The following is a 25,728-nucleotide window of genomic DNA, read 5'->3' as shown; positions in this document are numbered from 1 at the left end:
GATCCAAGTAGAGGTGATTTTTTCAACAGTATTTTTTGACAGATCACGCGTGAGTCGTGTCACGCTGTCATGCTATAGAGTGTACACGGAGACCGTGGAAAGTCGATTCGGCGCCATTTGCAGCAACTCGAACTGACGTATTAAAAGCATTGGGGCATTTTACGTCGAGATCTTAAATTTTAAGCGTACTTGTGCAAGAACTGTAGTCGCTCGACCTTCCCAAGCAACACCGCTTAGCTCTATGAGCTCTTGAAAAGTTACAAGATTTGAATTTTTTAACCAAATTTTGTTCAAGGTTGAGGCTCATTTCTGGCTTAATGGGTTTGTAGAGAAGCAAAATTTCCGCATTTGGGACGAAGATCAACCTGAAGACTTTCAAGAGCTGCCATTTCATCCATAAAAATCAACGGTTTGGTGTAATTTGTGGGCCGTTGGAATTATTGGTCCATATTACATCAGTGAGAACGTAACCGTCAATGGTAACGGTCGCCATGATAAGCGATTTTTTAATGCCTGAAATTGAAGCTCGTGATCTCGGCGACATTTGGTTTCAACAAGACGGCGCCAATTCCCACACATCGCATCAATCAACGGATTTATTGAGCAGATAATTTAAGGTTTGGTACGGTTGATTGGCAACCAAGTTCGTGCGATATCACACCGTTAGACTTTTTCCTGTGGCACTATGTAAAGTCTAAAGTCTATGCAGAATATCCCGCTTCGATTCAGCCTTGAAGCAAAATATCACGGATGTCATCGGCAGTTACTAGTCCAAAAGTACCAGTAGACGGAAAAAAGTTTGTGTTTTCTCTTTAGAAAAGTAAGTAACCTCGAAGTGGATCACCCTTGAGCAAAACAAGATGTAAAAAGTTCTTTATATTATTTTGGTCGTTCAGTTTGTAAGACAGCTGGCATTGTTGTGCTATCTGAATGATCGAAAACTATAGCTTTGCCATAGACAATAAATTATGTCAAATTTCATGGAAATATCTTGTCAAATAAAACAGTTTTCCAAAAAAGAACTTGATCTTGTTTAGTCAGTTTGTATATGACAGCTATATGGTATAGGAGTCGCATATCGGCGATTCCGACAAATTAGCAGCTTCTTGGGTAGAAAGGGATAAGTGCAATATTTCAGAGCGTTATCTCAAAAACTGAAGTGCTATTTAGACAGGTAGAGACAAACTTGGTTAAATCAACTTAAGTCAACAGGCTGATTTCGACATTATCTTGTGGACGGTACAAACGTGGCATATTTGATATGAGTATACCCCTTCAGCGTTGCTCGCCTTGCCGTGGGGAATAGGCTTAATGGGCTTCAAAAAATCGATTTTTTTGGGGATTTTTCTGGGAGGGAAAGAAATAATTGATTAAAGCGAAATTTCTAGGGTTTATAATTATACATTTAAACATCCTTCATACATTTTTTTGGATACGAAATCTTTGATATTCTGCCTTTGGCAAGCAATTGCCCGATGCATCACGCATGTGCATTTGTCGGACGGCGTGCAGGATGCAGGTCGCAATTTCTATCGGAAACAAAAAGTTCGAAGAGATTCATATTTTTTAATAATTTATCTTCTAGTTAAATTATAAAAATTCCAAAAAAAGTTAACAATTTTACAAATTTTTTTAAAACACCAAACAAATTTTACTTTATGTTTAAAAATATGTTCAAACTTGACTTTTATAGTTTTTTTTTAGTTTAAATAGAAGATAATTTCATGCCAAAGATAATAAACTTTGCCCAATTCCATACGACGTTTAGTTCTTTTTCTATCCTGCCCTCCAATTAAGAAAAATCGTAAAAATGAAGAACCGACAAATCGCGCGTCAAAGTTTTCGCTTGGGCAAAGCGCTAATATATCTGCTAGACGCTCGGTCACTACATATTTCCTTTCTAGCTTCGACAATATTTCGAATTCCAATCTATAACTTTGGGGGCATGATACATTTTAAAGAGATTTAAGCAAAAAAAAAAATCGATTTTTTGAAGCTTCTAAAGCAGGCTCCCCCTTAAGTAATAGTAATGGACGCATCCCAAATGGGAACGGACATTACTCTTACGAGCTAAGAAGGAAACCTCATAATTCACACAATATGGTGACATGAATGAATAAACCTTCTGTTTTAAGCTTACCGGAACTTGTGGGAAGTGTGAGGATAACCGCACCAACACCTCACCAAAGTAAGGTGTTGAGGCACCCGTACTGTTGGCGAACAGTCTTTTCCGATGCTTGGGCGAGGTCGGCTCTGTGGACGAGTGACCAACCAATCGTTCCAACGGCAGTCGGGTCTAAGTAACCGCCACGGACCTGGATTTTTAACCGGCCAAGGACTGTCAACTCGGTACCATGACTCGAAATTACTTCAATAACGTTTTCTGCCGCTACAACAATAATGATTGACCAACCCTTTCCTGCTAATTCGTGGGACCAAACATGAATGACAACAACAACAAATGACACTTCGACGACCAATGTTTACATTACAATGTGTCGGATCCCTATAACGGTATCCGTTGTGGACAACCTTCTCGCCTCCCGTCAGAGACGATAAAGAGTACTACCGGTTTTACCACTATACAACCTGACTTTATCTAACGCCTTTGTTAATGAGTTAAAGCAGTTTCTTCTTTAAACTGCTCTGTGCGCATAGTTTAAGGATTTCTAGTCAAAATAAATTATTACAGCCGCTGAAAGCTTTGACTTGCAAAATTTATTTTCTGAGCATGGCAAAAACTTCTATCTTGCAAAGCATGTACTTCAAAATTACAGTTATAAACTCAGTTGCAACTTCTTGGCTGCTTAATTAAAGCGTCGACATGCTGATTTACTCCCGAAACACACGGTAAAAAGTTGCAAGCACTTAAAAGCCAAGTTTTGCTACCTTTAGCGGATTTAATTTTGCTATTTTTTGCTTCCATTCTGAGCTCACAATTGCTGGCCAAAAAAAGAAAAAAAGAACTCATAAATTCCCACTGTCCATTTTCTAACTTAGCAAGTACAATGCTAACACAAATTTGGCAGCACTCAACAAACACTTCCTAACGAAAAAAAAACAACAACAAACAGCTAGCAGTTATTGGGCACACGCTAATGATACAAATGAGAAATGAAAAAGCTTTTCAGCATCATATTTTTTCCTTTTGTTTTCTTTTGTTTTATGATCTACTCGTTCGGCTTATTGCTAAGCCCTTAATCGCCTTTGTAGCCGGCCATTTCCAACTAGCTAAAACAGCAAGCTACTCGTGCACTAAAATTGAAATAGGACGTGGTGTGGCGCACACGGACCAACCAGAGCTTACACAGCAAAATTACAAAAATACAAATTTTTGACCATTACATTCAAATTTCCAGCAATCCATATACGAAGCGAAAGAAACAAAAATCTCTGCAGCTAAGTACATGACAGTACACAAATTCTAGACTCACTCTATATAGACAAGTATATACAAGGGTGTGTTTGTGTGTGTTGCACGTACATACCTGGTGATGCAAATTATTGTAGTAGCGCATTATGTATGGTGGCAGCTGGTCGGCCGTCTCTAAGCCAATCCACTGGAAAACAATCGATCCTGACGATGATGAATCATACAAATTTTCCTCCTCATCCATTCAAAAATCGTTCGACGCCCACCTATACACGTACATATACACTGTGCAATTGCGATTGGTACTGCGACTGGTACGTATTCGTATGCTTTTAGGTACATATGTATGTAAGCAAGCAAGTAGGTAAGTCTGAAGCTGATGGTGGTGGTGTTGGTGGTCTTGGTGGAAGAGGTTTCAGAGGTCGCGGTGTGTCTGTGGTGTCGGTAAGTGCTCTTCATGCGACGCTTATCCCTTGGCACCACCATAAAATATTGGTGTCACGTTAAATAGCTCACACACAAGGAAGCGCGCGCGCGACATGGCAGCGCGTTTCTATTTGGATTTTAATTTTAAATCAATCGTTCTGCTCTCGGCATTGTTGTTATTGTATTTTTGTGTTTTTTTTTTATTTTTCACACTTGGGTTATCAATTCACAGAACACGATTCGTCGATAATTGCTAACATTACTTTCGCCCGGGGCTTGTCACAAATGTCATGGTGGTGGTGGTGGTGGTGGCGTCATCGCCTAGCAGCAGCAATAACGGTTGAGCTTCCTTGAAGGCATCACAGCATATCCATTTGCCGCCGCACAACACACTAACGCCAGCAACAACAGCTGCAATCAACACCCAGTTTTGGAACGAAACGTGCACTGAACACTCAATTAAAACATGGTCTGTATATATATTTGTATATATGTGTATATATATGTGCATATGTATCTATTAACTATTAATTTTTATGTGCTTCTTTGCGTAGCGCAACAATAACAATAACGTAGAGCCAACAGCAGCAATCACAATGGTAATAATGGCACTTGCAATGATCAAGTTTGGTGAAAGGAAAATTAGTTTGGCACTCAATGATTGGTTACTTGTAGTTTTTGCCGCCAAAAAATTTCGGATTTCGGAGCGCCATCAGTGTCGCTGGTCACGCATACGCCATGGCGCACTGTATTGCGGGATGGCGGCGCGCGCGGCGTTGTTGTTTTATGGAACGCGTCACCGAGCGCGCGGCGTCAAGCACGAAATTTTCGATTCCTATAAGTTTCATATGTAATTGGCACGTAGTTGCGGACCGGCGAGTACTGCCCAGCTTTGCTCAGTGTCTTGCAATGAGGTTGGCGCTTACGCTACTGCAGGCGCTGTCGTTGTGTGTATGCTTGGCGCTGATTACATACAAATTAGGTCAGCAGTTATCAACGAAATTTGGTGCGACGCTCACCGCTCGCCGCTCACCGCGACAACGCACAGACGCTGGCGTTTTTTTGGCACTTTTCATTAGCGTACCCTAGCGCGCTGGTGGCTGGTGGCGTTGTTGGCGGCGCGACGGCATTAGGCCCATTGCGTATTCCCTATTGACACTAAGCACACAGTGACGTTTATTGTTTTATCGTTTGCGCTTTGTTCGATTGCTTCTTCGTGTACTTTTTCCGTTTTTTTTCTTGTTTTTTTGTATGCTCAATTATTTTCTTTGTATGAATTCAATTTGATGAGGGTTTAATTTTGCATAAAGTCTGAGCTAACGAAGCATATGCTACAGTGTCCCAAACGCACACAATGACCGGCACAAACGGCAACGCCACAGCCACAAATCACACTTGTCCACAATGTAAGTGGCGCGGTTCGGCTGCGTGTCCGCCCTGTTTACGCGGTCGCGCACGGACATGGATCAGGGTAACGAGCAGCTGTTCCAACTCTTGTCAATATGTCGGCCAGGCGAAATGCTTGTTAGTTGGTTAGTCGGCCGATGATGGACGGCGGACGCACACCTCGCGTGTTGCAAGCGTATGCTAATGGTATGCTACGCCACTTGGCGAGTGCGGCCTCCACTACTGCTGCATAAATATCATTAACGGGGCTTTTATTTTTCCACGTGACTTAACGAATGTCAAATAAATCAAACCAAAATGCCTAGATCCGGATTCGTATCCGTTCAGCGTAGTCACACACATACGAGCACATAGCGAGTGAAAAAAAAAAACACCAAGAAGACAAACAAAAAAACGGGATATTGTTCTACACGCAAGTGTGGCGGAAGTTCTAACTCAGACCGAAGATTCGGTGGCAAATGCAGCAGCCAAAGAAGTTGAAACCGCGCGCGCGCTCGCATACCAGATCCACAACTGCTGCTGGTGCTGGTGCTGACACCATTGCGCTCCGGCTCGGCTCGGCGCCTCCATCACAACTGCTTGGAAAAACAAATTGCACGCGACTGTGTATGTACACGACAAGCGCCGCGCCGTGCTGAGCGCTGCGGAGTAGGCAGCGCGGAAAAATATGCCAAAACGCGCGCTGGTGCTAGTGCTGGTGCGCCCCCCTAGCGGATTGAGCGTAAACTAAATGCCTCGGATTTGTTACTGTAAATCTCGAGATGCATACACCATGAAAGTGGCGGCAGCCAGAGCCACAGCAACCGCAATCGCAACAACAGCGGCCGCTGCATGGCCAGGGAACGATAACGAGAGAGAGAGTGAAGTGAAAATGTGAAAAACAACAACAATATGGCGGGTCAACATACAACAGCTACCCAAGACGCCACCGCAACAATAACCAGCCAAGCACGTACACCCATACAAACACATAAATATATGAGTACACATATACGAAATGCACCCATTCAGCGAAGTTGTACGTTTGTAGTTGTATGTGCGCTGCCGACGACAACGTCGAGCACGACGAATGACAACAAACGCAGTTAGCTGCTTTATAGGCGCATCAAAGCCTAACGGCTGCACCACCTGCAGCTTTGCTCTCACACACACACACACACACACCTATACATACATGCATATTTACGCCCTGTGTTTCTGCAACATAAACAACAGCAGCAACAAAAACAAAGTCAACATCAACAAAAATAAAGCCAGCAACAAACCGTGGCATGTATTGGTGAGTATGTGAGACACATACATATACACACACGCACACACATGCAAGAGAACGAGCGCCTTATTTGTGCGGTATACTGTCATAAAGCATCATTGTATGCCACCAATGCATGCGAGAAAGTTGCAATAGTAGCACCAGCAACAACAACGGCATAATTATTATAACAACAACAACAAGCGCAATGTAAATTGCAACCAGAGTGCAAAAAGCTTAGCATGCGCACATGCAGCATCCTTCCAACAGCCGAGCATGCGGTGCTTATCATCAGGCCGCTCTTTACCCTCTACACTGCCCATCTATATTGCAGTTGTTATTGTTGTTGTTTTAATTTTTGCTGCAGCAGCCTGCTCCCTAGCGCACACACACAAACAATAACTCACGACACAAACGCCAAAGTTTCTTGGAAAAAAATATAACTTTTTCCTCTCGCCTCTCTTCACACTTGCCCCCCCGCCACACACTCCACTCATTCTATTCAGCTTTCACTGCACGCCCATCCAATATGTGTCTCTCTGTTTCTAATATAGTATCCTTTGTTCACTTTTTTGGCTCCCTTTTTCGTGTTTTTTTTTTATTTTTGTTTGCTTTCTTACAGCAAATCGCTGCCTGCCACGATGTAAATTTATGAAAATGAGATTGCTTTAGCGGAAAAATCGTGGAAAACTTACAGAAAAACTGGCACAAAGGATGCGCCTCACTCAGCCGCAAATGAAACTGTGCTGTAGGTACTGCGACTAGTTGGGCGCAGTTGGCAGCAGTGGCAGCCACTCGACGGTATTTGCGACTGCAACTGCAACTTCAATTTGCTTTGGAGGCCAGCTTGTTTGGCAAGGCTAGATAGGAGGCCCGTACTCGCAGTTCGGCATACACACACACACACACATACTCATATACATGCATATATGAATATTTATGTAATTCTCTACTACAGCAGCTTACTGCTCAGCATAGGTTGTAGACGGCCTGGCGAGAAACAACAAAAGCAAATATGCCTAGTGTATATGATTGCATACATTAGGCCGAACCGTCTTCTCAGACACTTGAAATTAAAAATTAAAGAATCTTTATTTAAAAGGAGTTCAGTGGAATGGCACGGTTTTGAGGTTGAATCGAACCTCAGATCCCTTATTTCAATTGTCGTGACGGAAAAATGTGAATAGGGGCATCCCTTTTTCTTCTCTTCTCTGGATCATGGTCGTCAACGACCTGCTGAAAAAACGAGGAAGCACTCATTCTCTTCTTGAATACGGTGTATGGGTTAGAAGTATGGGTATCTGAGCGTCGTAACTAACTAGGCGGCCGGAAGTGGCCTCGCCATTAACCCTAATAATACTGAGATCGTTTATTTACTAGGAGATAGAAGATCCAGGCGGCACCACTGCCGCGGGTTGGAAGCATCCGTCTGCAACGTGCGGATACAGAAGTAAAGCTGAGGAGGAAAGGTATCAGTAGAATGGGACCATTGACCAACTCTGGAGTACCACGGTTCATGCGCTATCGAAAGATCATTTTGGTCCAAGATTGCTCGTAAGCGATACAGTGAGCTCTTTGCCCTCAGTAAGGCTAGCCTCTCCCTGGTTGTGGTGGGTCCAACAGGTCATTAGCCTATCGGCGTTCATACTGTAAGGTCGAGAATTTTACCTGACTTCAGCTGCAGAAGCTGTATGAAAAGAGGTGGAATCATCTAAGCACTTCCTCTTGATTGTCCTGCCCTTAGCGAAAAGGCTTGAACATTTGGGAGCTCACACTTTCAGATGTCCCACCGAACTGGTGGAAATAGAAATTAAACGCCTGAACAAATTTTTATTGGCCACAAGGCCAGTAAAGTGTGTATATTCGAATTACAGGAGTTCTATATTTATGGGATCACCAAGGACTTTTAGTCTTTATTCCTACTATTTGTTGTCTGCATGTTGATATTATTCGACAAATGAAGACTTACAAGTTTTCAGCGTATTTAGAACTAAGTTTATGAGGAGCTTTAGATGCTGTTTTGTTGTTTTAACGGGTTAGAATGGTAAGGATTTGATAAGTTGACCTCGAGGTCATCCAACGTTAGTCCCAAGAAACATGATGTTTCGACGAGGTCGGACCATAGGAAGACGGGTGTCAGATATGTAGCGTTAGTAGCGCATGCAAAGAGGTGTTTAGTGTCCCAAAACAGCCGGTTCTAAGTTTCTGGAAATGACCCGGATTTTATGCGGCCAAGCGCTATACTTTCGGAGATCTAACCTCCTTTCAATAGGTAAGTTTTGGGAGCTTTTGATAGTTTACGATGGTCACTTTCCTTTAAACAATACATTGATCATCTTAAAGATCTATAGTTATCAAAATCACTCGACATGCCCAATCCGAAAATTATATGAAACATACTACAAATCTTCTTTGGAATATCAAACAGAAATCATTGGCCACAAAATAATGCAAAATATCAGAGAAATTAAATTTCTAATAACCACCCTAGTGTACCTGCAGCTGCCGAACCTGCTGTCTATCGCATCAGTAGCAGCGATTCGTAACTCTTTGCAGAAGGATTTTGGGCATACACAAATATGTAAGTATGTATGCATGCACGTCGTGCCAGCGTTGCATACGAGCACGAGCACCACATGCAATTGGTGTATGGAGTATTTGTGCAGCAATTACCCGAACGTGCAGAATTAGTGATGCCAGCGTGTTTGCTGCTAAATTTTGGTCGTTTCATTTGTGGCGTTGCACGGTGAAGTGTGGCGTAGCCCAACAACTGCGGCTTCCTGCGACACTGAACTGCCAGTCGGTTGGGGGGCAAATTAATGGTTTTTGTATGTCGCTGCCAAATTAAAAGACTTCGAGTAACTGCTGTTGGTGTGAGTGCGCGTATATTACAGGGACCATGTAGTGAAACAGCGGGCAAGTCAACAAAAATACCAGTTTACTATGGCAATTTACTGATTAAAATCGAACTTGTTAGAAAAGTATCGATGATTTTTGATGAAACAAAGAAAACCGGAATAAAATCAAAAATAAAATTTTCTGCGCATATAAACTGTACTGTATCTGTTCTGAACTAGTTGAGACTGATACACAGCTGACCCAAATCATACTAGTTACTTGCATGGAAAATACTCAGTCAGCTGACTAGTTCGGCTTGTGGTTCAAACCTGGTTGTAAAGTAGTTGTAACTAGTTGGTTCGACTGCAAGGGGTCCATGGCACCAATATGCAGAGTCATAAGCATTTGTCATATTGTATAAGTGCATGCATGCTCTCCAAACTTTACAATAGGTAGGTTTATTATTTCAAATGAAAATAAAAATTGCATTAAAAATTCAAGAGCGAAACTAAAAGCTAAAACGTAATAACTCGTAAATACAAATTTGAGAAAAACGAGAACTGCAATTACATTTCTTTATGTGCTATATATATACTCTTGTATGCGCTGAGTTTTTGTGTAAGAAGTAATTATAACTAAAATTTGCTCAATTTAAACAAGTCCTAAAAAAGTACGTTTATTAAATGCGAAAAGTTAATGAAGTGAACACCACTGATTCACTGATTGGACCGCCCTCTACCCCATGTATATTACGAGATGTGTCTAATTAGCACGTCACTTGTTCAACATTTGCCTCACAAAAGTGACGGCTGTTGGAAAATTTCATTTGTCATTCAAATAATTATTGGTTAAAGCTTTATTTAGGACATAAAAAGAAAATGCAAACATAAATTTAAAAATTACCAAAAAAAAATTTTTTAATTTTTAAAATATACAATTAATACACATATAATTTGGTATAATTTTTGTAGTTTCTGAAAAAGTTTACCTTAACTTTTGTACATATTTTTATACCATCAAAAAGTAGAGAAGCCTACTGACTTTTTAAAATCATCCTACTTTGACGTGAGCAATTATGATTGAAAATTGTTTTCTTTTCGATTGTAAGTCGAAATAAGGTGTCCTTCTTAAGGGATTACATGGTTTTACGGGTTTCAAAAATCGATTTTTTTATTGTCTTATTAGATTCTACAACACCTCAAGAATATTGTCCCAAATTCGTGTTGATCCGAATAATAGTTTCGGAGATATAGCCTTGAAGAATTGTGCGCTCGAGGCTACCTAAGCTAAGTGCGCCGCTTTTAAACGCGCTTTAGCCGAAACTGTGTTTTTGAAGTTAGTTGGCAAGATTTTTGGAGAAATTTTCACTGAAAATTTAATTTTTCTGTAAAAATGTCTGCTAATTGGATTTTTCAGTTTTTTTTCCTTCACCTAAGTTAAGGTTTAAACTGAAACATGTATTTTTTACTTTAAAATATCCTATAAGGAGTTATCCTGCCAACGCGGACACATCTTTTTTCGAGGGGTCACCGGAAATGGCGTTGCAATGGCCGAGTATAAAATATTTTTTTTCCGAATATTTCGGTGTTTCTTTGTTAATTATGTATGTTTCACAACAAATTAAAAATTTGAATAAAATATTTCATTTTTTAAATAAGAATAAAAATTTTTGAAAAAGGCCGTTTTTTACCCGAGGAAACCCATGTAATCCCTTAATATTTTCAAAGAAGAAAAATTACAGTATATTTGGGATATAATATTAAAATTGTCTATCGAATCGAATAAAAACCAAAAAATCTCAAATTTTTATATAATATATGTAAATTTTGGGGTAATGTGAAAAAGATGTTTATAAAAAAATTTTAAATCTTTTTGCAACTTTGTCATATAACCTTTTTATATATGTAGGATTCGTAGTTTCCTCGGGAAGTGAGTCAAACCGTTTTAGCCATTAAAAATTCAGTCCCCCCGTCCCCTTCCTCTTCCTTACTTCAGACCGCGCTAAATTATTTTTGCGCCAATAGATTTTGTCCTACTATAATTTTTAAAATTATCTAACCTAGTCTACAAGGTGCTTTCCAAAGTAAACAGGACTTTTTGAATCTAGCGCCCCCTAGTGGCGCCGTCTATATGTCGACTGGTGCGTTAGAATCTGCTATCTTTATCGATTGTGCAGTGAGAATTTCATGACATTTCATCGATTGGAAGTGAAGTTCTTGCGTTTTAAGTGTCAGTATGTTTGTGTTATCGGTGCGAAAATGAGCTTCGAACAAAAAGCCAACATTAAATTTTGTTTTGAAATTGGTAAAACTTTTACCGAACCGTTTCAATTGATGAAACAAGTTTATGGCGATGATTGCCTATTCCGTAGCAGTGTACATGAGTGGTTCCAACGTTTTCAAAGTGGTCGTGAGGACATAAATGACGATCAACATGTGGGCCAATTAAAATCCGTGATCACCGGAAATTCCATCGAAAATGTGCGTGAATTCATCAAGAATTAGCCGAAATCATCATTAAAATTCATGGAAATGGAATTGAACATCTCCAAAACATCGATTTATCGCATTTTGACCGAACATTTGGGCTTACGGAAGGTGTGAACACGGTTTGTTCCCCACAAGTTGACTGACGAACAAAAATTGCTCAGAATCCCACATTCGAAGAACGATTATTTGACCAAAAATCACATTTTAACCATTAACCACTCCCCGTATTCACCTGATATGGCGCCGTGCGACTTCTTCCTTTTCGGAAAAATGCATTTGCCCATGAAAGGAAAGCGTTATGCAGACCTTTTGGACCGTGCAAAAAGCTGTATTGAAGCAGGAGACTATTTTGAACAAAATAAATTGATTTTGCCGAAAAAACCATTTGTTCTGTTTGAGCCACATGTTTTCGTGAAATTTTAGGTTTTCAATGGAATCACGGCTTCATTGAAAGTCTACTTTATCATGAGAAGTCCACTTTATCATGAATAAATGAGCCAAGTTTTCGATGACTAACATCCTTCCGTGTGTCATTCAAATGCAAAGTATTCAGCGAAGGTTGTGAGTCATCGTAAACTTGCCTCATGCGAGTCGGCCATCCACGATAACACCGAAAAAGTTAAATAAACAGTGTTTTAAAAGCGTCGTGTTGGCATCAGAGGGATCGCTGAGGATCTCAACTTCTCCTTAGGCTCGCCGCAGCGTATCAATGCTAAATTTGGACCCGAATCTTTTGCAAAAATATGGCGACGAAACTGCCCAACAATCTAGCAAATGGTGGAATCCGAAAAAGAACTGAAATTTGTGAAGACACTGAAGGACGAAATTACCTGTATTTTTATACCTGCGTTACGAAAGTTTTAAATGAGGTTTCAAAACGCTCAAAAATTTAAAAGCGTTTTCTACACAACTAACGTTTACAAAATCGCCTTTCATAACTAAACCAAAACTATTCAGCAGCAATTCATTTAGAATGTCTATTTCGGTACATATTTTACGAGGTATTGCTGAAAAGCTACGTTTGTTAATTATTTTTATTTTACAATTACAAATAAGCCGTTTTTTTAAAGTGTTCTAAAAATATGAAAAATTGGCATTTCGAAAAAGAGGAAAATTTTTTATCTAACGAATAAATTTTAATTTTTGATCATTGTTGTAAAAAAAAATTCTGAAAATCATGTGTCAAATAATTCTGAGAAATTACAAATTTAGAGTTCTCAGTCGCATATAAATTCGACTTCATCCTAGAATTCGCATAGAGAATTTTTTTTTTGAAAAATAAAACTTTTATTGTAAACTTTAACTCAGCCGACGACTTATTACTGTTATAATTTTAGCTTTATCTTAAATTGTTATTCTATCAATGGTTGGATAATAAGGCCATATACGCAGCAAAGAAATTGCGTCGACTATAAAACAGCAAATCTCCTAATGGCTTACTTGTTGCCCTGTCAAGAAACCAACAATATTTGTTTATTGCTTGTGAACTTAAATTTTTTTTTTTATTGCAGATATATCCAATGTTCATATATTTAAGAAAATTATCCGAAAATTTTTTGAACCGCCAAATAGCTTCGAAGATATGAGCGAAATTGTAAGTGTAATCGGTCCCAAAAGAAAAAAAATCTCGAAACGCTGAGCCATTGAGGAAAATTTCTTGGAACCGGCTGGACCGGTCGACTTTCCATACAACCTCTTAAATATATTTGTCAGGAAATGATAGAAGGAATAAGATTTTTGATAATAATTTCGAATTTGTAAGTCAATTTGAATTGTAACTTTTTTGACAAAAACTAACCTGTTATTTCGCAAAAAATCAAAATTTTAACTAGTTCTAATTTTAAGCTGAAAAACCTTTTTGAAGGTTCTCCTGGATATTGGATATATATGTACATTCTTTTAACGGGTGATCCAAGTAGAGGTACTTTTTTCAATAGCCTTTTTTGACAGATCACGCGTGAGTCGTGTCAAGCTGTCATGTTATTTTATGCAGTCAAGAAACGGCTGCTATGAAGTTGAGAATGTACACTAAAACCGTGGAGAGTCGATTCGGCGCCTTTCGCAGCATATGGAACGACTCGGCGCATTTTACATCGATATTAAATTGAAAGCGTACAAAATACAGCTTGTGCACGAACTAAAGCCGCTAGACCTTAGCAAGCGACACAGCTTCGCTCTATGGGCTCTTGAATGTTCCAAGAAGATCCGACGTTTTTGAGCCAAATTTTGTTCAGCGATGAGACCCATTTCTTGCTCAATGGGTATGGAAACAAGCAAAATTGAAGCATTTCGGAAGAATAGCAACCTGAAGAGATTCAGCAGTTGTCATTTCATCCACAAAAAACAAGGGCCGTTATCGCGATATCATAACCGACTATTTTATGCCTGAAATTGATGCTCCTGACCTCGGCGACATTTGGTTTCAATAAAACGGCGCCACTTTCCACACATCGCGAGAGAACACTTCGGTGAACAGATAATTTCACGTTTTGGGTCGGTCAATTGGCCACAAAGGTCGGTTGATATCACACCATTCGACTTTTTTCTGTGGGGATATGTAAAGTTTAAAGTCTATAAGGACAATCCCGTTTCGATTCAGACCTTGGAGCAAAACAACACGCTGTCATTTACAAGTTACCAGTCGAAATACTCGGACGAGTCATCGAAAATTGGACTAAACAGATGGACCATCTTAGACGTAGACGTGCCCAACATTTGACAAAAATAATCTCCAAAAATAATGCCACAGAATGTTCTTTCGATTCATAGCATTAACTTTTAAGTTTCTATGGTTTTTCTTTAAATAGCAGGGAACCTCGAAATGGATCATTCTTTATTCATATATTAAATAAATAAAAGACGCGTTGGGTTATAACCGCTTAACTTATTAGAAACTAATAACATGTTTCTATGCATCGACGGTTTCGAGTGGCTAATTTATACAAGTTCAGCCAACAACACAATAACTGTCTCCTTAAGGGGGTGGTAAGGTATTTTTTATTTGCATTTTTTTTTTTATATTAATGTATAATATCTTAAGATTATTCTGTAAAAGTTTGAGAGCAATTAAAGCAAAATTGACGGAGATATACACTTGCCTCCGATTTGATTGTGAACGGCTGTGAAACTTTAAACGTGTTTTTGTCTTTCTCACGCTTCTCTTTTTCGAAGCCGGTGAACTCTGTAGATCAAAATCTACTGAACCGATCCTTTTGAAATTTCGCACAGTCTTTCTTTACATAAATTGTGAGGTAAGTCTGTCGAGTTTTTTTTTTTAATTTTAACTTATTTTTAAACAACAAAATTTCGGATTTTTTTGGTGAAAAATCAGTATTTTGAGTTCCGAGCGTTGTAAAAAATTGAAAAATCATTAAAAAAAAAAAACTCGACAGCGTTACCTGAGGAAACTTATCAACTAATCAAATCAATTTGGTTTTTTAATTTTAAATGATCCAGTCATGAGTTATGCGGTTCACCGCGAATCAATTTTTTTTGGAAGGTCACCGGCTCATTTTTTAATATTTTTCTATGAAACTTTCACAGAATATTCTTTAAATATCATATAATTATGCTATAATTATACAAATAAATAAATATTGATTGTATCTTTAGAAAAATTATTGAAAATAGGCTTTTTTCGCTCGAATTAACCTTACTACCCCATTAAGTCTTTTAAAATATAAACACAATATAAATAGATTACTAAATTGATTGGAAATATTGAAACCTCCTGGTTCATCCTCAGCTTAATTTGACTTCTTACAAGCAACATTTTTATGTATATATAGATATGTTTTAATTTTAGAAAAATATATACATACATATGTAATACTTCGAAAATATTCTTAAAACATAATTCGAAGTAGTTTTCGTCAAACATTACAGACAATTTTTGTTATACTCAATAAAAATAAATATTTGTTATTGTTTGTATAATATATTTAATTCTCCCCACTTGTGACAGTGCAATTGCATTATGTTGAAAAATAACTACCAAACTCTTTCTATCACATTACCAACCCGCCAAAAGTATTTTTATCTGTGAGTTCTAGCTATATATGTAAACTTTTGACAAATAAAACTTATTTTAATATTGCTGTGTTCAATTGGGAGAATTGTATAGTTAATTGAACATAGAAAACCTGGAACTATACGGATCATTTAAAAAAATATTTTGTTTAATAACATTTTCTCTAGACAGATTCTGGCCATTTTCACCTTCATATAGCATATACCTGTGTAACTACGTTGTTACTTAAATTATTTCATGTGCTGGAATAGATATAACTTGCAACATACCTGAACGTGTGGCGATGCTAGAACCTGCATCAATTCATCCTTTAAGTACTTATTGCCGCCAACTGATGACACTGATTCTATGACGTCTCTACATCGTGCCACAGCATCACCGGGTGGTGCACGTGACGGCGACACCACTGTCGACGTAATGCGATCAAACAACTGCTTGAAAACATAAACGAATAATATTAGCAATTATAATACAAAAACAGTTATTTGTTAAATGAGCGCCAACCAACCTGTAAAAATTGGTGCAATCGTCCATCGCGCAACATCTCGCGCAAAACTTCAGGATCGACATTGGAATCCTGCAGCGCGTATATGTCATCGAGGCAGTCTAGTATGCGTTGCACGGCTTCAATGCCCGCCTCCTCGTCAGCCCATTCATTCAACATATCCGAAGCAGACGCCACGGGCACTACAACAATACAAAATGCAAAAGTTAGTTGGAAACTTTACGGCCAAGTGCAGTGTGGCATGCATACTTGAGTCGGTGTCTGTGCCGAATAGAGGGTCTAACGTTGTGCCACCAGCAATTGCTTGCACAGCACCTTTTAGTTTGCGGCGCGCATTGTAACGCTTCAATTCCTCAACTGTGTCCGCCAAATGTTGACGTTGCAGCTTATCGCGATCCTAAGTGGCGGCAAACAACAGCAAACAAGAGGAAGCGTTAGTATGATACGCATATAAATGTAATGGTTGTACGAAGGTAAATTTACCCGCATCCAAGGATGCTCCAACACCTCCGTTATAGACGGTCTGTGATGTGGATTCGCCGAGAGCATTTTCATAACCAAATCCTTAGCCGTTGTGGAGATTGATTTCCATTCGGGAGCTTCAAACTGAAATGTGGATTTAAAGTAACAGTAACAGTTTATGCGCTTGCAGCAAAACTTACCGAAACACGTCCACGCGCTATGGAATTTTGCAGTCTTATACCCGAGCCCAGAAACGGCAGACGACCAGACAACAGCACATGCAGCATAACACCTGCACCCCAAACATCACAGCCTTTTCCATATAAGCGACGCGTCACCACCTCGGGCGCCATATAGTGCGGACAACCGACGCGGCCTACAAACCCAAGAGTGCCATGTACATTTACAATATGAGCCTTGTTTAGGTACAACTAGTGTGATAAGTGTAAGAAATCATACTACGAACCATGTGTCTCGATGGTCTCCCTACCGCCAGGCAGTTGTATAGCCGAACCAAAACCGCCCAATTTCACCGGCGCTGAATTGTCCACTGTGGCGAGTAATGCACACGCCGGCCTCACATCTCTATGCAAAATGTCGTTTTCATGGCAGTAGCGTAACGCCTCCAATATTTGACGCATGTAATGACTTTAGGAAGGTTTTTTTGTTTCATTAGCACGTGTCACTCTGCTTGTACCATGTACATGTACTACATATATATGTATGTATGTATATTTTGTGCATATGTTATTGAATTTCAAGTAGATGTGTTGGTAATGTGGACATAATGAACGAAGAATATGATGGGATGAGATAATTATACTAACCATGCCACAGCTTCGCTGTATACAAAGCCAGCCACAGCACGACGCACCACTTCGAAGCACAGATCAGAACCTTCCATGCTGTAAGTGAATATGAGTGCAGCGTACAATAGCACACGCACACCCACACACACACGCGTTTATATAAAGAAAAATGAGCAGAGTAACAACAATAAAAATTAGCACAACATTTTCAAAATCAAGTGTAAAATTGTTACAATATGCACGCATACATATGTATGTATGTATGTGATTGTATGCTTGTACATATATGTAAGCAATGTTAAGTTGGAGGAGCGCATACATACAATTCGAACACCATGTACAGCATGCCCTCTGAGCTGTACGTCTCCAGCAACTCGACTATATGCGGATGTTTCAGCATGTGGCATATTGTCGCTTCGCGCTTCAAGTCTGCAATGAGCATATTTTGTTCTAATTATATTAAAAAGGTTCGCATCCAAAGGGACAAACGGGCGTACACATTTACATAAAAAAAATTTCAGAAAAGACAAAGTAAAGTGGGAGAGAAAATTAGGAAGAGGTGAATGTACAATGTGAATAAAGCAAACGGCTATACAGCGGTAACCAGATAATCGCTGCCACAAGCTGTTGCCTTACACAATGCAGAAGTATTTAAAATTTATTATAAATAGAGTATGTTGTAAGCATAACAAGTTTGCATTTTACGGTACTTATCTAAAGACTTAATTAAAGAAAAACGCTTTTTGGAGCGGCGTGTGATAATCGTATGCATATATGGGTATATTACTCTGCTTGTACTAGGGTAATCGATAAGGTCACACTTTAAGGCAATTAAATGTTAATAATTGCAAAATAAGGAAATACGTAAATTTCAAAAAAATACCAGTAAAATGTAAAAAATGCGGAAAACTTTAAATGTTTCAAATTTATATAATTGCATACCGAGTTGTACTTATAGTATTAAGAAATATTTGTGCATTGAATATTTGTAACCGTTTACCCTATCGTTGTATATTTTAAATTTGCCTTATCTTAAAACTGTAGTTAGTCAGTCATTATTTTTACAAATAATATTATGTATTATATAGTTTAAGCCTGAATTAAGCGTAAGCACCTTAAATGACCTAACCTCCTTTCTTACGGCAGCCGAGTCTACGTAACCGCAACGGACCCGGTGTATTATCCAGCCAAGGGATGGCAACTCAACAGATTTCTTCCGCTACAACAACAACCTAACCATTTTACAAGACAGTAACGGTAAACTTTAAACAGTAACGGTAAAAAAAGTATTACAACTAATTTTAAAACCCAAAAACTCAGTTTAGCAGGTTACCATAAAAGGTTATTTTATATCGAGAATGTTCTTCAAAATTTGGAAATTTATTGAACAAATAATTTTGAAGATATGATCATATTTGTAAGAACTTTTAAGTTAATGTAATCGGCTCCCGAACGTTAAACGTGTCATTTCTCTTAACGATGTTTGCAGAATCGGTGAGAAAAATTTCCCTGAACTGGTGAACAGATCGACTTGACATTTTCACACGACCTTCTGAGATATTTTTGCCAAATTATTTGCGAAGAAGTAAGATTTTTGATAATAATTTCGAATTTTTAAGCTACTCCGAAATGTAACAACACTTTCGGAAGCTGCCAAAAATCAAAAAATTTACTAGTCCTTTGATCATTAAATTTATTAACGTATTGCAATAATAAATTAGTTTAGTTTTTGAATTTTAAGTAATTTTAGGCGGAAAAATCTTTCTCACCGCCAGCCACCGTTTTTCGAAGGCCCTACTGGAGAGATCGGTTACCGATTATTAATTATAATTCACTTTTATATTTACTGATTTCTTTATTAAACAAAATGTATTTTAAAAAATCAATATTTTGTGGACATAACCCAAATTTTCAAATGACTCATTTACAAAAAAAAAACCAAAATCTGAATTTGAATAAAATGAAAACATAAATTGGTATGGTAACGGTTTATTATACTTGATTTCAAATTTAAATATTTTCACTTTTTTTCAAGTCACTTTAACTGTGAGGATCACCTTAATATAAACATAAAGATATGCTAATAAAAGTCTAAGAAAATTGAGGTTATAAAAGATTTCTGGTTGTTATAAATGCATAAGCATTAAATATTGTGTTGAAATCTATAAACGTACATACATATATATAAATAACTGAATAAATTCGTTGGATCTGCCTATTAAAGAAAAAGCAATTCCGTAACAGTAAACCTACATATCTGAGCGCTTAATTTGGCAATTATAAACACATATGTATGTATGTCTAAATATGTATTTTTATTGGCTAGCATTGTGTGAAAGAATTTTTAATTGGTTAAAATATAATGAACTAATCATAATTATTAGGAGGTAGATGTTCTCATACTTTCAATTAATTCTAAAATGATTTTTGGTAAACTGCATTCTAAAAAATTAAATTAACCCACTTTTCGCTTTTAGTAAAGCATTTGCTCGTTCAAGTTTATTAAAGATATAAAGTTAACGGCATATTTCAAAAATAAACAACCTATTTGAAAAGCGGCACTAAACGTGGTGGCCATTAGTCAGAAAGCAAAATGTGCTATGCGACTAATGTGACTCGTAATAGGCTTTAATGGCACTTCACTGCCTGTCTGCCCGCCAGTCAACCAGTCACAGCTAGCTTAGCGAGCGAAACAGTTAGCAACACCATATTGCGACAAGCAATACATGAATAATGTGAAGTAATGAATCAAAACAATCATGCCAACAAGCCTGCCGTCTAAATGCTTAGTAAACCTAAAAATATACTGTAGTAATGGGAATATGTCCTTTACACACAAACATAAAAGTGTAGCTTGAAGCTGATAAATTATTGTAGATGCATGCGTAGTATAAGTTTAGTTGTACGCAATCGCCAAATTTAATAATTTCTATCATATTTACTTTAAATTACACGTTCATTAAACGAGTAATAAAATAGAAGCGAGAAAATGGCAAAACAGACGTTAGCATTGGTTTAAAATAAGACTTTCAAAGCCTATAACTTAGAATAATTATAGCGCTTAATTATAATTTATTTACGCCACAACTAATATTCTATTCAAATACTTTGTCACACTTACCAGCTGTGCTCAGGCCAGGACTCGCTGTAAACTTCGCCACATCGACAATTTTGACAGCAAACTGTTGGTTTGATTCTCTGTGTATGCAACGTCGTACAATGGAAAATGGGCCTCTGTAAATATGAAACCAAATAATTTATTGAAGAGAACAACACTTACGGCATTAGTTGTGTGTAAATAACTTACTTTCCAATGACTTCGCATAATTCGTAAACATCGTCGAACAAAATTTCGTCCTCTGCCATTTTTAATAATTGATAATTTGATGAATTGCTATCGTTACTGCTGTTTTCAATTATATTTTCTGCCCAAATGCGCTGAGCAGAACAATTCCTTTTAAAGCTGTATCCTTGTCAAAGTCCACGCTTGGCCAGAATATTGATGAGGACACTCGTACCAATGTACAGTCAACTAAATAACTAGCGCCAATTTGCCTAAATACTCAATTGGCAACTTTTTCGACTACATGTACAAATAGTGTTCACCGCCACACTTTGCTGTTCTCTCGCTCCGCCACCACTTTTCTAGGCTACTGTGTTCGCATCCGTGTTGCGCTAAAAGTTTGCGTTGCTATTTTTGATTTTAGCTGTTGTCGATGTCAGTCAAAAACTCTTACACGAAAACTCTAGCACATCTACAATAAACTTTGAAATTTTGTCTAATTTAATTTACGCAATATAAAATATGCGAAAAATAACATGTCATATAATTTGAGAAGAACGCTATTAAGATAAAAGGTGGATTGTAAAGTTTTGAATTGTGCGACAACGCCGCGTAGATACTGTAAGGTGGTTCAATGCACTTCGCAGACAACAGTCAACGAGCGTAAAAACAACAATAGGCCTGCCGTGTTTGTGGCAAAACATATAGTTCATCATCTACTCATGTGGAAGAAATATAAGAAACATCAGCACAACGCCGTCATTGCTGCATCCGCTTGGGTATGAATATGTCAATCACAACTTTTATGGACATTCACACTTTTGAAATTCAAAGAGTATATACATATGTATGTATGTTTGCGGCAGGGTTTCATCCTTATGATGCAGTACTTGCTATGCCCTCCACCACATCTCGACTTTTAACGTGCTTGCACCAAATAGCAAACAATGAGAAACGTTTGCTTAAAAGTAACAACAAACAGCAGTCAACAAGCCCAATAACTTTGCCGTATCATAGTAAAAGTGTTACAACAGACAATAAACGAAAAAAAGTGTTTTCTGTTATCTCTTCGCACATCATCTAGCTGCGGTGCCTCCGAATGATAACCACGGAAGGAACTGTGTTGTGAAAGAAATGAATTTTCAATCGGAAATGGATTCTTCATGATATGCATCTCCCCCACAAACTTCTTGATAGTCACAACTGCGGCACCCTGCGTACCCCTGTGCGTATGTGTACCATTTTACGCCTGTCAACATTGACGATACGTAATTCATCATTCACCATTTTCCCAATGCTATTTAGTTGATGGCTCACCACTGCATCCGTAGCTACTTTTCAACTTATTGACGTTGAAATGTTCGCAGTTTGATAAGATTTTTCGCTGATTTTATCTAATTTTATGTCAGGTTTTATATCATGAACGAAAGTGAAGCTGGAGAGCAATGTACCCTTATAGGTAAAAAAACACTAGTATGAGATTCATTGATACGGTCGAGAGACTGTGCTTTGTAATTAAATTGGTGTATGGTATTGCAATAGATAAACTTTGCAAGGTAAGTATACATATGTAAGTACTATTTGCCGATATCTTAAGTAGCTTCATTTAACCGGCTGCCACTATCGGGGCATATCACTTATTTTTTAGAAATTAAACGCTTACAAATATAAGGTAACGTAATACACCTTGGCGGGGAAAAAACTAGTTGGCAATTCTTATTATTATCAACATTAATTTTATCCGGTTCAATTTGCACTCAAATCAATTTAAATATTTTTCTTTAAATCATTGCTGTAAATAGTTTTGTTTGGCTTTTGCTATCGTTTAACCTTTATGTGACGTTAATTAACTTTATAAAATCTGTCTGTATTCAATTATGTTTAAATACTTTTTTAAATTTATTGTTATTTAGCAACAACTATATAATTACAGTTACATTTATATTACGACTGCACAAAATATGTTTTAATAATATTATATTCAATAGAGTTAACAAATATGTACGTGTTGGAAAATATTGATAATAATATGGCAACACGATGGGAGACTCGCCCTAAAATTGAGCGTAGAAGTAGAAAATGAAAGAGAGCATAATACAACAAAGAGAAAATAGTGTGTAAAATGAGAGTTGAGGTACGAAATTTCTTTGCAATGCCTATTAACACCTTGAAATTCTTTTTTGAATAACTTTGCACTGCCGCTATATGTAAAACTGACACAAAGAATGTCCTTTCACTACATATGCACACTACACTGCATCAATTAACCCTTTAAAGCTAATTAATAAATCATTTGTAGCACTCATGCTGCAGCAAGAACTAATTAGCACTTCAACGAACAGTTCTTTTGTAACCCAGTTAAGTGATAATATCACAAATGCTGTAAGACAGGTTTTGGACGGTGATAACATATATGTATGAAATGTTAATATAGTTGTTGGAATATGAAATTGTTAAAGAAGAAGGTGTTTTCTTGATTTTAAATTATAATTTCTATGTATATTGGACAAAACAACACTTATTATTCAGCTTTCAGAAATGGATCTAATGAATGGGAAATGAAGCTCATATGGTTCACTTGGCAGTCACTTTGCGCACCAGGCAAAGGGCGGTGACAACAGTTGATCACTTCTCTGTGCTTTTACTTCTTTGTAGTCCCGCTCTCGGCTTTCCCATTTCTTTGCATCTTCTTCACACTTTTCACTTTTTTTATGATTCGTGTACATTTTTTACCTTGCAGCGGCACTCACATGAACATTTTACATCAAATTTCCTTGACATTTCCACCCCGCCCAAAACAAGCAAACGAACATACGCACGCACATAAATTAAACAAACACGGCGCATCCTTTTCCGCTTTCAGTGCAGCAGCAGGACCACTGGCACTACTAGCACCAGCACTAGCACCAAAGTTGATGGGCAGCGACAGCGACAGCGGCAGCAGTAATAGCAACGGGCAGGTTGGTGGGTCTTGAGGGCCATTACCGCCACACACCAACCACCGCGCACACCGTGACAAACAAAAATCTTACATTCACAATCCAATTGGAACGATTCGTTTTATCTGCTTGCTCGCACTCAATCAATGCACTTTTCCACTTCAAATAAATTGTAACCATTTAACTCATCTTTCACTTACATCAAACATTAACGAGTGCGTGGCTCACATAATTTTATTTCAATTGAATATTTTAATACACTTTTTAAGAATTAAAAACCCTTTTTGTTTACGAATTTTGTCTCCGCCGTTTGCAAATTTTCTTTCTGTACTGCAGAGAACGTATGAGAATTACTCGTGACTGCGTTGCCAAATGTATTGTAAAATATTTCGCGTTACCAACAGCATGCATTTTTCCATTTTGCTTTGTTCAACATATTCTTAAAATTTTTTTTCAAAGAATGTAGATTTTTAAATAAATATACTCTACATTCTGTTCTTATAACTTTTCTTTGCAATCATTTGTCATTATTTAATCCTCTGAAAAGAATCATTTCATAGAAGTTTTAATAACCTACAAAATACCAACAGAAATCAGCTGTTGTTTATTATTGGTGGTGAAATTGGTGAGGCACTCAGAATAGGGCTTAGGAGTTTATCACTTTCTTTAATTTAATTTTCTTTAATTTTAATTAACTGCTTACTGGGCCATCTGTCGGCTGCTAGTAAGGCCGTTTTGGTAAATGTCTTGCATAAAGTTTTGTTTAGCGGTTTCGCAGCGGCAGCCATTAATAGAGAATGCGTTGCGTTATTTTTAATTTTGAATATGCATTTTGATAAAGCAGGGTAGAGTTTTAACAATCGCCCTTGGACTTTAGTTGCTACTAAGAGTAAAGATCATGTTCATATATTCTACAGCTGTAGAAAAAAAATTTGTTACCCTGGATATGTTAACATATTTTGATATTTTCAAATGCCCAAATTGCGCATTTCTTATTGGCTGATATATGTAGGTGCCATCCTTTTGGGTTAACACTTACAGTCGTATGACTATACTCAATTCCTACTATTGCGTCCTCGCTGCCCATCGTGGCAATGTGAGCAACCCTTTTGTAAGATGCGATAGCCAACACATGTGGAGCCTGGGGTCACTGCTAAAAGAGAGGACGCTTCAGTGGAGTCACTCTGACGTATTCGGTGCTTGCCGGCTACGAGCGTGCGTCGGTCTTGTAACACGCTTTATAAATGTGAATAGAACTTTATACTATTCGCCTAGCGAGGTAGTGCGCAGAATTTGGGACCCGTTACCGCTGTTCAATAAATGCGATGGACAGAAGCAAGAACGGAAACGATGTCCTTGTGACATTTAGAAAATTCATCAAGCTAGTTGGCAGTATCCGGATCGAAAAGTTCAAAACTAGAACGATTTGTTGTGATAGATGGACAACATGTCTCCAGTGTTCTTGACGTGCGTACGCTCCGAAGATCTAACATCGACAGGGAAGTTACGACCTCGAGAAGTTACAATCACAATTGACAGCTAAGCAGTTGCCTACTCGACTTCCACTCCTGCTCTCTGAGAGTATTCATCAGCAACTCGGTATAAAGAAAGTATGGGACGACATTTCAAGCTCCTTACGTACAGCTGCAAGCGAAACCTTTGGTTTAGGGGTCGAACACAGCTGGTACGATGAGGACTGTCGCGTCGCAGTAGAGAGAAGAAAATTCTACGAAAAGATGCGGCGATTAACGGAAGGTTTCAAGACCGCAGCATATTCTTGTAGAACCCAAAGTGGTGTACAGAGCAGATGATCAGAGCATACTGAAGTTAAGGAGGCAACAGTGTGAAAGAATGCCCGATGATTGGAACTTATGTGTGCTCTGATCAATCCACAGAAAGGGGGACTCCACAATCA

The 25,728-nt window shown here is 38.1% G+C and overlaps 1 protein-coding gene across 10 annotated transcripts in view; it reads right to left on the bottom strand.

The window, feature by feature from the left end:
• Nucleotides 1-24,131, bottom strand: part of LOC120766484 (peripheral plasma membrane protein CASK) — a 90,790-nt gene extending 66,659 nt beyond the window's left edge. For 3 of the 10 annotated variants that reach the window (XM_040092028.1, XM_040092035.1, XM_040092033.1), the window contains exons 1-11: nucleotides 24,014-24,131; nucleotides 20,899-21,356; nucleotides 20,713-20,825; nucleotides 17,915-18,041; nucleotides 17,610-17,687; nucleotides 17,249-17,430; nucleotides 16,983-17,158; nucleotides 16,804-16,926; nucleotides 16,570-16,717; nucleotides 16,324-16,502; nucleotides 16,085-16,246 (exon numbers count right to left, since the gene is read on the bottom strand). In XM_040092028.1, the coding sequence (XP_039947962.1) occupies nucleotides 16,085-16,246; nucleotides 16,324-16,502; nucleotides 16,570-16,717; nucleotides 16,804-16,926; nucleotides 16,983-17,158; nucleotides 17,249-17,430; nucleotides 17,610-17,687; nucleotides 17,915-18,041; nucleotides 20,713-20,825; nucleotides 20,899-20,957 (1,347 nt within the window). In that variant the 5' untranslated portion in view covers nucleotides 20,958-21,356; nucleotides 24,014-24,131. Of the gene's footprint in view, nucleotides 1-3,488; nucleotides 5,752-16,084; nucleotides 16,247-16,323; nucleotides 16,503-16,569; nucleotides 16,718-16,803; nucleotides 16,927-16,982; nucleotides 17,159-17,248; nucleotides 17,431-17,609; nucleotides 17,688-17,914; nucleotides 18,042-20,712; nucleotides 20,826-20,898; nucleotides 21,357-22,191; nucleotides 22,446-22,537; nucleotides 22,628-24,013 lie in introns of those variants that run through there. The other 7 variants (XM_040092032.1, XM_040092034.1, XM_040092036.1 and 4 more) reach the window with 5 other exon arrangements.
• Between the last annotated feature and the right edge of the window lie 1,597 nt (nucleotides 24,132-25,728).

This window comes from Bactrocera tryoni, chromosome 1 (genome assembly GCF_016617805.1).
Source record: "Bactrocera tryoni isolate S06 chromosome 1, CSIRO_BtryS06_freeze2, whole genome shotgun sequence".
Classification (NCBI taxonomy): domain Eukaryota; kingdom Metazoa; phylum Arthropoda; class Insecta; order Diptera; family Tephritidae; genus Bactrocera; species Bactrocera tryoni.
Note: the sequence above shows the minus strand (reverse complement) of the source record. Positions and strands in the feature narration are given on the sequence as shown.